The sequence below is a fragment of the Dermacentor variabilis genome, chromosome 8 (genome assembly GCF_050947875.1).
Source record: "Dermacentor variabilis isolate Ectoservices chromosome 8, ASM5094787v1, whole genome shotgun sequence".
NCBI classification, from domain to species: Eukaryota; Metazoa; Arthropoda; class Arachnida; order Ixodida; family Ixodidae; genus Dermacentor; species Dermacentor variabilis.
This window is the reverse complement of record NC_134575.1, coordinates 33191504-33205335: the sequence shown is the minus strand read 5'-3', so window position 1 is coordinate 33205335 and position 13832 is coordinate 33191504. Positions and strand designations below refer to the sequence as shown.

At 48.0% G+C, this 13832-nt stretch overlaps 1 protein-coding gene across 1 annotated transcript; it reads left to right on the top strand.

Moving 5' to 3' along the window:
- Positions 1–380: 380 nt before the first annotated feature.
- Positions 381–9232, top strand: LOC142589951 (uncharacterized). The gene has a single exon (XM_075701684.1). The coding sequence runs from the start codon at positions 625–627 to the stop codon at positions 2845–2847; it is 2223 nt and encodes a 740-aa protein (XP_075557799.1). The 5' UTR covers positions 381–624; the 3' UTR covers positions 2848–9232.
- Positions 9233–13832: the final 4600 nt, after the last annotated feature.

Sequence of the window (13832 nt, the reverse complement as noted above, 5' to 3'; positions counted from 1 at the left end):
GTTGTAATGAACGATGTGGACCAAATTTGTTCTTTCTGCAAATTTTCAACCGAGCAGCGGCAAGCGCTCCAAAATTGTCCACGACGCAAGTGCAGCAAAACAAAAGCAAGGCCTTCGAGATCAGCTTTTGTTACCCAGAGCATTGCCCAGAGAACGCCGTTGATGGGGGTGTGGATTTGGACACCACCCAAAAACGCACGTCTCTGGGCATGTAGTGCGATTAAAGGAAGTAATAGTGGCGCCCACATGTTCAGGCAGCATGTTCAGGCAAGCTGGTTCTATAACGTCGAGGAGGGTTCGTTAGATTGCTTCGATTTCCTCCTCGCCCGCGGTGTGGCCAAGTGGAGCCTCTCTGACTGCTGGCAACATGTGCGCGACAATCATGGCAGCGTCCGGAGCATCGTTCGTGCCGTTGCGAAAAATGTCCGTGCTGCGTCAGTTTGTTGTCGGTGTTCCGTGGCTTCGTCTTGCAATGGCGCGCAATTGACGACCAAACAACCTGTCTTACCGCAGTAGTCTGCGTCTCCGCACGTCAAGACGCGGCACCCGGGCCAGCACTCGCAGATGATTCCGTAGCGGGGACACGCACAGCTCGTCCGTGCGCTTGATAAGTTTGTCTCGTGGATGGAAAGCGGTACCGCCGCGCTATCATTCAGCATGCCCAAACGTAAGTGTGGACCTTCGGAGACATGGGGAGGCCCGCGGAGAAAGCCCAGCGCAGTACTGTCGGCCAACCTGCGCCTGGCCAAAAGCTTTTTTTCGGGCTCCAGCATCAACTACCGGACTCGATGCACAAGCAGCGAGGGCCGCCTGTGCGACATCTTCGGAGACCTCCCCCTGTGGAACGAGTTCTTCTGGCAGGTGGGTCTCGAACTGAGGGAGCTTTCGCCGGGCCAGCTGTCTCTCGTCGAAATGCACGGCGCGCACGTTCCCCTGGAGATGCCGGAACAGAAGCACGAGGCGGCCACGCTCCTGCACCGGCTGCTCACGCTTCACCGCTGCGTCGTTTCGGTGGACCTCAACGGCTACATATTCAAGGGCCACCACCAGCTGATATGCGACGCGCTGCGCAAGAGCCCGAGCCTACGGAAGCTCAAGCTGTGTCTGCTGACCATGAACACGTACGCGTCGCAGAGCTTCGCCGGCGCGCTGCCCCACCTGCACAACCTGCGGGAGCTCGAGTGCCGGCAGGTGCACTTCGACCGGACTTTCCTCGACGGCCTGTCGGAGTTCCTGGCCGGCACCGAGTCGCTGACGACGCTCACGATGAGCCACCTGCACATCGAGCGGGAGGACGCGATCGTCATCCTGCAGGGGCTCAAGAGAAACTCGACCATCACGACACTGTCGCTCAACACGTGCATACTGAGCCCGGTCTCATCCAAGTGCAGCCTGATGTTCGCCGACTACCTGCGCGAGAACCAGACGTTGCGCACCCTGAGCGTGACGTCGCGCTACCTGAAGAACGTCATCGAGCTGCGCCTGATCATCCGGGCGCTTTTCCAGAACAGCACCCTCTCCGAGCTTAACCTGGTGCGTTTCTCTCTGGACAACGAGAACATCCAGCTCATCACCCGGCTGCTGAGTCAGAACCGGACCCTGAGGAGCTTCCACATGGTCGGCTGCGTCTGGTACGAGCGCGCGCCTCAGTACGGGGCTGACGCGGGCATGCACCACATGGAAAACTTCGGCAGCGTGTCTAGCCGAATCCGTCCGTGGCTTGTGGCCCTGACCGAGAACAAGACGCTCGACGAGCTAACCTTGGACCTGTCGTGCTTCAACCCCGACGAGTGCAGGTGCTTCTTCAGGGCGCTCGCGTTGAACGCGTCCCTGAAGAAGATTACCGTCGAGCGACTTCGGCGCAAGGACGTGGCGGAAATATGCCGCGCCCTGCGAGAAACCGGCATGCGAGAGCGGTTCTTCCTCGGCATACACCACGTGATCCAGGACCCGGTCGCGACGCTCACGGAGTGCAAGGAGCTATCGTGCATCAGCGTCGACTCGACGATCCTCCACGACTTCGACCCGCTGCATACGACCCTGTGCCTGCTTCCGTCATGCAATCACGTGACGTCACTGTGCCTTAGGGTGAGCCAGGAACTGTTCAATGGCAAAGTGAGCTCCCTGATAGCGCAGTACATCACAGGCACGACGGTGCTCAGGGAGCTGGAACTGACATTCTTTTTCGACTCGGGCAACTGGAATGCTGCTGACCGGCCCGAGCGGGCACTGGTGCAGGCGCTGTCTGTCAACAAGAGCATACGTAGGCTGTTCATCGGGGGCCTCTGCTTTGACGATACCGAGACTCAGATGCTGGCAGACACGCTGCAACACAGTCGGGCGCTTTGCGACCTGTCCTTCTACCCCGACGACTACAAGTCGGCCATCTCACTGATCCGGAAGCTGTCGCCAAACTTTTCCAGTAACTACACACTCCTTGGCATGCGCCTGAGCAAACGCCGGGAGCTTGGAGGCGACTGGTTCACTGTTGCGGACGTCGTGCGGCGCAACTTTTCTCTGGTGATGCGCGCTGCACACTTTGTCATGGGAATGAGGCACAAGTACTGTGCAGCAGCCGCCGAGCTGGTGCACTTTAACCCCGGACTGGTGGCAAAAGTGCAGGAACTCGCATCTGTCGATGAAAACGAGGCTGTGTCGCGGATCAAGGCTAGCCTCAAGTCCTTTTCCGAGATGGATGACTTCATGTGTCTGGCAGGAGTCGTCAAGTATGGTGTGACTTGCCACAGGCGCGACGACGGTCAGAAGCAGTTGGTCGACCTTGGTCGAGATTGCTGGTTGTGCATACGGCAGTATCTCAAGGTGGGCGACATCCTGGATGCACAGTAGTATGGCTTTGTTTTTGTGCAATAGCTAAGTGTGATGTGCCCGGTGTTACCTGCATTCAAACTGTGCAATTAGGAGAACAGGCCAGCACTGCACGCAACTTTATACTCTCACCTCCTTTTTGTGTATGAACCACCTTATGGTGACTGCTTCTGGAACTGATACTTGGCAAGTTTTCTGCATGTATTGCCGATTCAAACATCAGTTCCTCTCTTTTGAGCTCTTATTTGGACAGCGAATGTTTTGAAGCTTTCAAATCAGTTGCTGTTGTTATGCTTCCATTGTGTGAGTGAAAATCAGTAACGTAAATTAGCAGCCTTTCAGGCGCTGTCCTTGGATCATTGATTTTTTTTTCATCACGGGGAGCCACATTAGCTGTGTACTGCAGAACCTTGTGAATCGGCTGTAGTCCTGACATGCATGGCTAGACTGATAAGTGTAGGCAGTAACACTTTGCTGGCCATGCTTTATGCCTCAATAGCTTGTTGGTGCGACTTCGTCATTATCTAATTTTTGGGGTGTGTGCAGAACACCATTTAATGGGAAGTATTTGTGTGTGCCATTGTTAAGAATAAGGACACTTCCACCCCCACCCACTCGAATTTCAGTTCTGGGAAACTCGTGCATTGTCGTAGCTTCTTGCAGCGATCATATCCAATAGCTCTGTGTTGCTATCTATAGTTTCTTTTTTTTTTAAGCAAAGCTTTCTTTGGCTTTTCACCCGGCTTCACGAATGCTGGCAGCTGCTGCCTTGCACAATACGTGTGGCACTAGAGTGCAGCACGAAAGCATTAGTACGTTAGAGCGCGAAGTACGATTGGTGGTATGTAGCAGCAGGTCTTTAAAGGGCCCCTCACCAGGTCTAGCCATTTTGAGCAGACAAGCACAGTGCATACAATGCACGCTAACGATAGTGTCTGCTAAGTATTATATCCTTACGCGCCCGCGGAAAGAGCTTTAATTTCAACCTGAATGGCCGTTTGCCCTTCTCTTTGTGGGCACCCTGCTCCCAGCAGGAGCGTCGACGGCAAATGCGCAAGTGCGCCTATGTACATCACCGTGCTGTGACATCACTCATAGCGGCGCGCGACTTCGAGATTATGCAAGGCAATATCAGTTATTTGTCTAATCTGTTGCTTCAGTAGACGAATTGAAGCTTAGAGAAATAATAACACATAAAAACTGAATGTCAGCGTGCTTCTTGTTTTGCTTCGTATCGTAGCAAGAGAGATGTACTTCTGCTTCGTCGGCTTGTTCTCACGTCGCGCGTGCAGAAAACGAAACAATGTCATTTTCTGCTGTGTTCCAGTGCCGTGGCCATGCTCTTTCATCCTCTCGCACCTGCCTCAGTACTCATGTTTGTGGCACTGACTTATACTGCTAATCAGGTGCTCTCGTGCAGAGCGCGCAAAATCGTTCGCTGTGCGAAACGAGACAAACGCAACAGCTCGCACGCAAGACCAACACCGGAAGTGTGCCTCTGAAGAGAGAGAGAGAGAGGAAAAAAAATAAGGAGGTGGGGCCCATGACATATCTGTCAAGCAACCCTCCGGCTCCAGTAAGGGAGAACGCAGGAAAGGAATTTCGCTTGCAGAGGCTAGATGGGCCAAGTGGAGAGAGCGTCTATGTTGGCGGTGGTGCTCGCATCCTGAAATCATGGGTTCACAGCACTTAAAATATTTTTATCTCTGCTATTAATAAACTAATTTGAAAAGTTCTTGCGGTAGAACACTCCTTAGAGGGCGCATAACTTCTAGCATATAAGAAAAATGTGACATGTGGCCTGGTGAGGGGCGCTTTGAGAAATACTACGTTGTGTAGCAACCAAACACATTGCACACCGAACGCAGCAAAGAGCTGCAACACCAACATAGTGGGGTTGAAGTGTGCTCTAAGTGCAGAGAAGGCAGATGTTCGAAACAAGCTTAGAGCAGATCAGGAACATCTTTGATGAGCAGAAAAGCATGGTTTAAGATATACCATAAAATACCACGGAAGCACCCATCCCACTTTCACTCACGATTGGGTTAATCTAGATATGGGCGCTCGTCCGGTCGAAGCAATAAATACCAAGAATCCAAGATGACGGCCTACAAAAAACTTCAAGGTAGGGCTACGGTGGTTACGGAATCGAAGAAAGCATGTTTGTTTTTAAATGGTAAATGATGGGGTGCACTAGCACCTATTCATCGCCACTGAAACCAACGAACGACTCTTCCTAGTCAGCGAAAAATTGGAGGTCAATGCATTCGTTGCCGACACTCGCGCGACTTGAACAGTGGCTGTGTGCGTAGCAGATTGCACGAGAAGTGTGGAAACAGCGGCTGCATGCACGCTTTATCAAGATGTGACTCACAAAAGCCGTGAGACCACTGGGTTTTCTTTCAAGAACTGTTCATTGTCACTCTGCATTATCTTCGCCCCAAACGGCATTTCCCTTTCCACAGCAAGGAAGCGATTATTCCCGTCGTCGCCCCTAGCGGTCTCGTAGCGACTGCAGTGGGGTGAATATTTCGGCTGATGCTGGCACTTTGGAGGGAACGCGCACTTCACATATAATTTTCAGAATTATGAAGTTTCGGAAGTGTGAATACTGGGCGCTTCTGCGAAACTGGGCGCTTCCATGGTATTTTACGGTAAGCATATGTTGGCTTAGAAATGCAAAGCACAGCGGTATCGGTATCGAGTGGAGGCGATAGTTAACAGTTAGCATGGCGAACATTTCTCTTAGATATGCGAAGCAGAGCAGCATCGATATGCAGCTAATAGCTTGGAACGCGAGTGCATGCTTGGTTGTAAATGGAAAGCCGGATAGTGTCAACACGCAGTAAAGACACAGCAGCAAAATGGAACCATGTCTTTTACGGCTGCAATCAAGTACTCTTGAAATACATTGCACAGGATGAGTTCAGTTCAGTGTGCAAGACTCCGGTTTCTGTCAGACGTGTCTGCAGTATTGGAGCGCCACATAATTTTCAGAGGGTAGCGCCTCATTCAACGTAAATGCGACCAACTTCACCGTGCACTCTGTACGTGGGAATGGCTGTTAATAAAGAACAGCATTCCTTGCAAAATCCAAAGAAAGCTTCGCCTAAACCAATTCTCACACTTTGTGGAATCTGCACAACTTTTTTTTCTTTTTCGAGCCGTGCTTTAGCATTTCTACACAGCTGTGAATGGTGTTGATACCACTGCACCAGCCAAGACAGATAGGGCGACCACAAACATATCCACTGCTGCTACTGTGAACAGCAGTTACATAGAGCTAAAAAAAAAAAAGAAGGAAAAAGAAAAGAGCTGGCTGATTGTTTTTCATGTTTCAGTTAATGCCTCGCACATGGGGAAAAAATGTAAAACCTCCAAGAAGTCACACTTGAACATGCAGTTTTCAAGCCTTGTGTTCTGACCACTAAGGCATGGCAGCTGTGCACGAGTAAATGGCAGCTGTGCACGAGAAAAACTCCGTTCCAAACTTGGCAGTTGATAGCGAGCCTTCTTGCAGTGGCTTTGTTCGTACTTGGATATAGCCTGAAGTTTTTTGGCGGCAATTGTGCGCAACTGTTGCTTATATAGGCTCAGTATAGAATGAAACAAGTTGTAATCCTTAGAAAGAAACACCCTGTGGTATACAGTTGCTAATGCATTGTTTTAGATCATTTTCATTTTTGTTCCTTTCGTTTTTTTTTACTTGCAACCCGGTGTGAGGAGGCTCACGTGCATTCTCGCACGAGTGAATGCCCTTGGCATGCAGCAAAGCGTAGACGGAACGTGCGAAGTGATCATTTTCCTTGACCAAACTTCTTGTGTAGCTTCCACAGCGTCGACTGCTATCTATGAAACGGGGTATACATTGGGAACGTACGAGCACTAACCTGTCGAACTCATTTCATGCATTGTACCACAGGGTTGATCGAGACGCAGTGCCTGCAACGTTGGTTGCACATGCGATGCTGTTTGCTAGGTTTGCAAACTTGTGGTGCAAATGCGCAAGGAAAGTAGTGCAATGCCAGTACATGTACGCTGCTACGTTGAAGCTGTGAATGTTTCTCGCAGCTCGCTAGCACGCTTATCCTGCGACTGCTCAATGCTCTATCTTTTAGGCCACAGATGCAAGCATGGCACAGGAAAGTAACAACATTAGCACACTCTTTTTCACGTGCAAGCTTGCTCTTTGACAACTGCTGGGTGCGTCGTGGCGCTTAGCAGCGATTCACCTTCCTTGTGCGAGTGCATCAGATTTCCCCCATACTTTCCCCGCGACGGCTAGCTAAATCTTTTTGAGACGCTATGCGACATTGCACTACCATTACAGATTGGCCCATCTCATAATGAAACAGGTTGTAACATTTAATTGCTGGAGTAAATTGGTTGTTGCCATGGTGTTTTGTCAGAAGTATGCAAGAGTTCTTCGAGTGTTTCTTGGCTACTCTTGCAGATTAGAAGCAACAGGGCTGTTCTTCTAAAGATCATATGTGGAAGTCCCTAAATGTGTCAAGGAGTCAAGCACTTGTTAACTGCTGTTCACAGAAAAAATATGGTTACTTTTCTAGAATATCAAGATAGCCACTTTAGTCTAAGTGAAGGCTTGATATTAGCCAGAAAAAAAAAAGGAAAAAGAAAAAACGAAAGGCAAGTAGTGATGCTACCTTGAAGTTGCAGCACCAGCTAGCCATAACGTCGTGAGTTTTAACATTGTCTGCGCAGGAGTAGTTAACTTTTCATTCATAAAGGTGGGATACGTTGTTTTCTAAAGGAGCCAAACGCTAAATTTGGCAACTTGGTTTTTCTCATTAGTGTCCCATTAAGAGTGGACACCACTGTACTTGTAACTACGGTAAGAAAGGGCTGCTAAACCATATGCTTAAATACCCTGCAGCCAGCCAACTTGTAAGCATTGGCAAGTGGGGGTATGTGAGCGTTCAGTATTTCAAATAAGATTGAAATAGATTTTCTCTTTTGAGTTGTGTTTGGTTTTATAATTTCATATTCAAAGTTTGCAAATATTCGTCTGCAGTTAAAATACTACAGTTAAGAATGGCTGTTAGTGCCTGCCGTGTGAAAAGATACACTGCTAGATTGCCTCAAATGTGTGTTGTTAGGACTGGCTGTTGGGCTAGTTTTGTTTCTGCATTCTAATTGAGGCATATCAGCGCAACATGCTGGAACTGACAAATGTAAAACAGCGTTCGCCCTTCTCCATTCCTTGTGTTCCGTCTGCTCCAGCATTTCGTGCTAATATGCTCTAGTTAGAATCTGTGTTGTTGAACTGTCTCTGCTGCAAATATTCAGGCCGGCATTCGTTTTCAACGTCACGTGAAAGCACTGTTGTTTTGTTTTACCGTGATATCTTGCAGTTGCAGTTATCAAATCAAGTTTTCTTTTTATATACTCCGTTTTATGTCTAGCAGGCAATGCTGTGAAGGCTATGCAAGTAGTGCAGCCATAGAAATATCACTCCATGCATTATGCAGTGCAATTGTTTTCCATCTGTGAGAATGTGGGATAAGTAATTCACATATTACAACTAGAACTTGTGGACATTAAAGTTGTATCAAATCGCATATTATTTGTGTGCCTTTGTGCTTCCAGTGTGTGGCATACTATGTTTTGGCTGCTGGTTGCAGGAACATGCCATGCTGCTTGTTCAAGACGATGAGCAAAACGAGAACAAGGTAAAAGCGAGAGCCAACGTTTCGACAAGTGCACTTGACTGTTTGCTCATCGTCTTGAATTTCCATCTCCCGCCTTCCTTGTGTTTTCTCTGCTGGTTCAGTTATACATGTGTTTCACATCTGTGATGCCTTCCATGCAATAATTGCATTGCATTTTGCTGCATCGTAGTATGAGACTTAATGTTAGATCAGAGAACATGGTGTATACTTATGTCTTTCTTTGATGTGTGATGCACAATTTTTCTGCTAACGCATGCGATCAGTGAGAGAAGCCTTTGTAGCGTTGCCTGGCATGTATGGAATATAGGCTGCCTGCAGATTTGTTTATGCATTCAAGTGAAATATTCTTTGTTCATCTTTGTTTTAATTGCACTGAGGTGATTGTTCTTCTGGAGGAAATATTTCTTATTTGAGTTTTCAAAGCCAGAGTTTTCAGAATATTCATCTTAGACTAGAAAATTCCATTCTAACGAACCCTTATTGAAAGGCTTTCTTCGGCAAATGCTCGGCCTGGCTTGACTTGCATATTGCCGTTTCCGTAACTTCAGTATTTGTAAAACAAAATATGAGCGAGACGTAAACAACAACCATCCTCAAATTGCAGTTTAGTGCTGAGGTTCCTTTTCTTCCATTTTTTTTTCATGGGCTAAGAATGTGGCAGTAACCGTGATATCGTTTGATGGATTGAACTTAAAAAAACTTTATTTTTGCAAGGACTTGTGGACGCAGTGTCATGTTTTTAACAACTCGTTATGTCAGTGCCAAGAGAGTTTTGAATTGTGTTGCATCATTTAAAAGGCGTACTAGCACATATTGTGTAGCTTGTAGAAATTCCACCGCACATTTCTCGAACCACACTAGACGACACTTGGCAAGTGTGAAGGCATGAGCTTACTTAGTATGAAGGTTGGGAAGCGCTTGCAAGATATCTGAACTTGATACTAGAACTGATCTCTAAATGCCACACCTGCCATCCTGAACCTTGCTGCGACATCATTACACAGAGCAAAATTTGGTGTCGTCGTGTAGCGGTAAGGCTAGGTATGACGATGGTGCTCAGTAAAAAAAAAGTAAATGAGAGTGCTGCTCGGATTTGTTCTCGTTGCACTTGCTTGTGGCAGTCGCGGCGTTTTCAAGAACGGATTGAGCCGTCATGTCATGATTCATTCGCCTCTGGGTACCTTGAGTTTCCCCAACCTTCCCACCGGCCAAGTGCCATCTGTGTGAGAAGCATGTAGTGCAACTTCTGCAAGTTCAAAAACAAACGGCAGCACTTTTGTAGTGACATTAGATTTGAGAATGTTATACTGTTTCTTTGAATATTACATAACAGCTCATGACAGCTAGGGATGTGCAAATGCACGCAATTTCAAACAGGAATCGAGCGGACTTCCGTTTTACCAAGGTATTCACAAATTCGAAACATTTATATCTTCTATGTCTTTCTTTTTATGATGCGGGAGTGTCAAATGGTCCATGAGCAAAGAAACTGGCATCTGTAGCAGAAAAACGGCACCTAAATTCCCCATTGTCTGCGACGCCACGTCATGAGGGCGCCTGGACGGAGCAGAGTGGGTGAATTGGAACAACTGCTGCAGCACTAGCATGCTCAGCCGTCTTGCTCCGTATCCCTCTCTCTCACCCCCCACTGGGCTTAGCTGCTGCACGCAACAGCTGGCCCTGGTGGCAGCTGCTCCTTCCTCCATCTCTCGTCGCGCAGGACATCGGTGGCATGCAGGGTCCTCGATTTCTCACCATCGAAAGTATTTCGGTCTACAGTCGCCGTGCTAATGTATAAACTGTAAAAAAAAAAAAAAATTACCGACGATTACGTTACTTCCTAATGCGAAATTTGAGCGCAGCAAATAAGCTGTTTCACCTTTTGGATAGATTGAGGCAAAGAAATCGAGCAACACATGTATGCGCTATCACATAATTTTTTTTTATTTTTCACACGTATTCCTTTAACAAAGACTCCACTAACAGTTCTTGACAGTCATGAAGGAAGCTTTGTGGTCGGAGAAATAGACTGATATATGTTCGACTTGGTACACCAATGCTTGATTCTCAAAGACGAGATCTATACAAGTGCCTCGCGAGGTTGTCACAGCCGTGGGGGAAGCAGAGGCTAAGCGCCGCCGCCGAGAAGACCCTGCCGTTCGCGCCGCCGAAGCGGAGGCTCATCGCCGCCGTCGAGAGCAACCAGCAGTAAGCGAGGCTGAAGCAGAAGCTCATCGCCGCCGCCGAGAAGACCCTGCAGTTCGCGCCGCCGAAGCGGAGGCTCATCGCCGCCGTCGAGAGCAACCAGCAGTAAGCGGAAGCGGAGGGGGGCGGCGTGTACACCCAGCGGCAAACGATGGGGGCAGAAGCGCGCGCAGCAAGCGGACAACACGATAAAGGGAGGAGGGAAGAGATAGCAGCGACTGACTGATGCCGCTGACGGCGATAGTGAGTCAACCCCAGCTATCCGCCACACAAGAACAGGGGGGGGGGGGGGGGGGGACCCTTTCCTCCTCTTTCTGCATGGCGGCGACGGTGTTCTATGCAGTCACGTTATCTTGACTCTCTAGCGGCGTCAGCGGCATCCAGCGGTATCAGTCGGTCGCTGCTAGCGCTGGGGGGACGAAAGGGGGGCGGAGCTGGTTACGAGGCCGACGCCGACGCCGACGACGACGCGAAACCCAGGAACGGACGCCAAAGAGCTGCGCTCTAAAAAAATTACCTGCACCAATTTATTCGCAAAACTTGATTAACATACCGCGCAGTTGAAAGCTCGGAAAGACCACTCTGCGGCGTTCGGTTGGACGTTAGTGCTTTCACATTCACAACTCGTGTAAGAAGTGCTTAGGTGCCCTCAGTAATTTTTGTTTTCTGTATACTTGGTTAGGGACGAATGTGTGGGGCTATACAGAGCATGGGTTCCTGCTTCTTCGTGTACCCACTGTGAGCAAGTGTTGTTGCGGTTTAGAAGGATGGGTGTGTTTTGTGAACTTTGGAACTTGTGTTGCTGCCTGTTTTGTTTGTAGCATTTGCGGTGTTTAGTGCACAATTATTGCGTTCGAGGAGTTAGTCAGCGCTGCCTGTGTACGCCGAGATCTTTGTAAAGGAACACTACAGAGCAACACAGTCGAACCCCTACATAGCAAGTTACTGGATATAATGCAGTAGATATAAATTGTCTGTTGCCAGTGTGAATATCTAAAAACATATACGCTCGTAATGAATGTGGGATTTAATGAAAGTAACTTTTCTGTCGATGCGTTCTCGTGGTAATGAGATCAGACCGTATTATATTGCATTAGCAACAATATACAATCATGTATATTATCATGCTGCTGCAACAATAGGGGAGCCACAGTTACTGTGAAAGGAGGCTTGTTGACCCATAAAAGACCTAAGAAAGAAACACTTCGCAGATGCATGTCAGTTTGAGCAACTTGTACATCAAAGACAGCAAAGCTGCGCAAAAGAGTTCTCACACCTTTTGGAACGAGTCTGCTTTGCCACTGCCTCAAATCAACCCAAGACTTTGCAAATGCTTCACTGTATCTGATGCCATTCTTTCACTATACCCGAGGCTTTTCCATACCTGCCAATCTGGGGACCTGGAAATTTGGGAGTTTTGCAGAGCTGGAAGTGGAGTGTGTGTGTGAGGGGGGGACGACGACGAAATAAAAATAGCCCCCCCCCTTTTTTTTTTGTCTGGGCCACAGCAATGTCAAAAACAGCTCTCAATGGCTGCCAGTACATTTATAAGACATCTCGGCGCTCGTATGGTGACGGCACATGTGTGCATGTATAATTAAGCAACATGTACTATGTCCTGTGCCGGCCACGGCGGCCGCATATCAATGGGGGCGAAATGCGAAAACACCCGTGTACTTAGATTTAGGTGCACGTTAAAGAACCTTAGGTGGTCGGAATTTCCGGAGTCCTCCACTACGGCGTGCCTCATAATCAGAAAGTGGTTTTGGCACGTAAAACCCCATAATTTTTTTTTTATGTCCTGTGTCGCTGGCCCTTTTCTACTGTTAATCTGCTTCTCTGGATAAAATAGCTAAGCTGCGGTGAAGCTCACTTAAGAACGCCAGTCATTATGCAGTGCACTTCCAGCATTGCCTACACACAGGCGGCTTGGATTTAAAACCGACTTTGGCTAGCTACCTAGCTTAATGGCAATTACGATGTGGTTTTTCTTGCATGTGTTTTTTTTTGCGGTGGGGCTTGGGCAGTTTTTTGGGAGATTTATGGCTGTGCACGTTCAATCGGGAGGATTGGTCGGAATTCGGAAGTCTCCCGTGCAATTCGGGAAAGTCGGCTGGTATGCTTATCATATACATCGCCTATCCTGAGCTTTGCACGAAGGCTCACATTTTTCCTTTAAAATTATTTTGAGAAAGTACTACGGAATGAATGTACCCAGGAGATACTAAAACTGATCTTAGCCAAGAAGGCCCAGATGCGATAGCCGTAACATGTTTGCCCATAACATGTTTGCCAATTTGGGTGTCTCCTAGTTGACCTACAACATGGAGCTGGTGAAACGGGGCATGGGTAACAAACATTACTGATTTCAGGTTGAAGTAAACTGCGCATACAAGTTGTCCATTACAGTGAGGTATATGCAAAGTTTATTGTATAAGCATTCATAATTGCATTTCGGAGCAAATTCTGGGCTCCGACACAGGTTGCACTGCTGGCCGTTCTTTGATTGACATTTGGTGCCAACCATGCTGGCCTTTGCCGACGTCGGCATTCACGGTTGCCGCACGAAAACCGTTGCAGGACTCCTCTTAACATTTTGAAACTGCAACGCACACAACAAACGACACACAAAGCAAAGGTAACACAAGCGCTGTTTGTCTGGTTTGTTGTGCGCACTGCAGTTTCATAATGGACAGCTACAAACTTGTCCAACTTGCAGTACTTTTACAATCCCCTTAACAGCTTTGCTGTAAAACGAACAACTAACAAGGATGACGGCGCTGTCCATGAAGCTCTCACGCCAACTCGAAGCGACATCACGAGTTTCAACAGCATCTGCTTGTCTAGTTAACAGTTTGCTGGAAGAGGGATGCTTTGCATTCTAAAGGACCAAGAGACGCAACCCAGCAAGTTTTGCTAACTTTCCCCACGACAAGAAACGGTCACGTGTGATGTTTGAATTCGAGATTCAAGGAAGTTTGGCCTCTTTTTTTCTTTTTTTTTTCAAATGGCAACCAAGATTTTGCTGCCAAATGAATGAATATAGAGTTTCCAAAAGATAGTTTGGTGTTTCTTTATAGTGTTCCTTTAAATATGGCTAATAACTCACCT

Coding starts and splice junctions, on each gene's coding strand:
- LOC142589951 (XM_075701684.1), top strand. CDS start 625: ATGGAAAGCGGTACCGCCGCGCTATCATTCAGCATGCCCAAACGTAAG.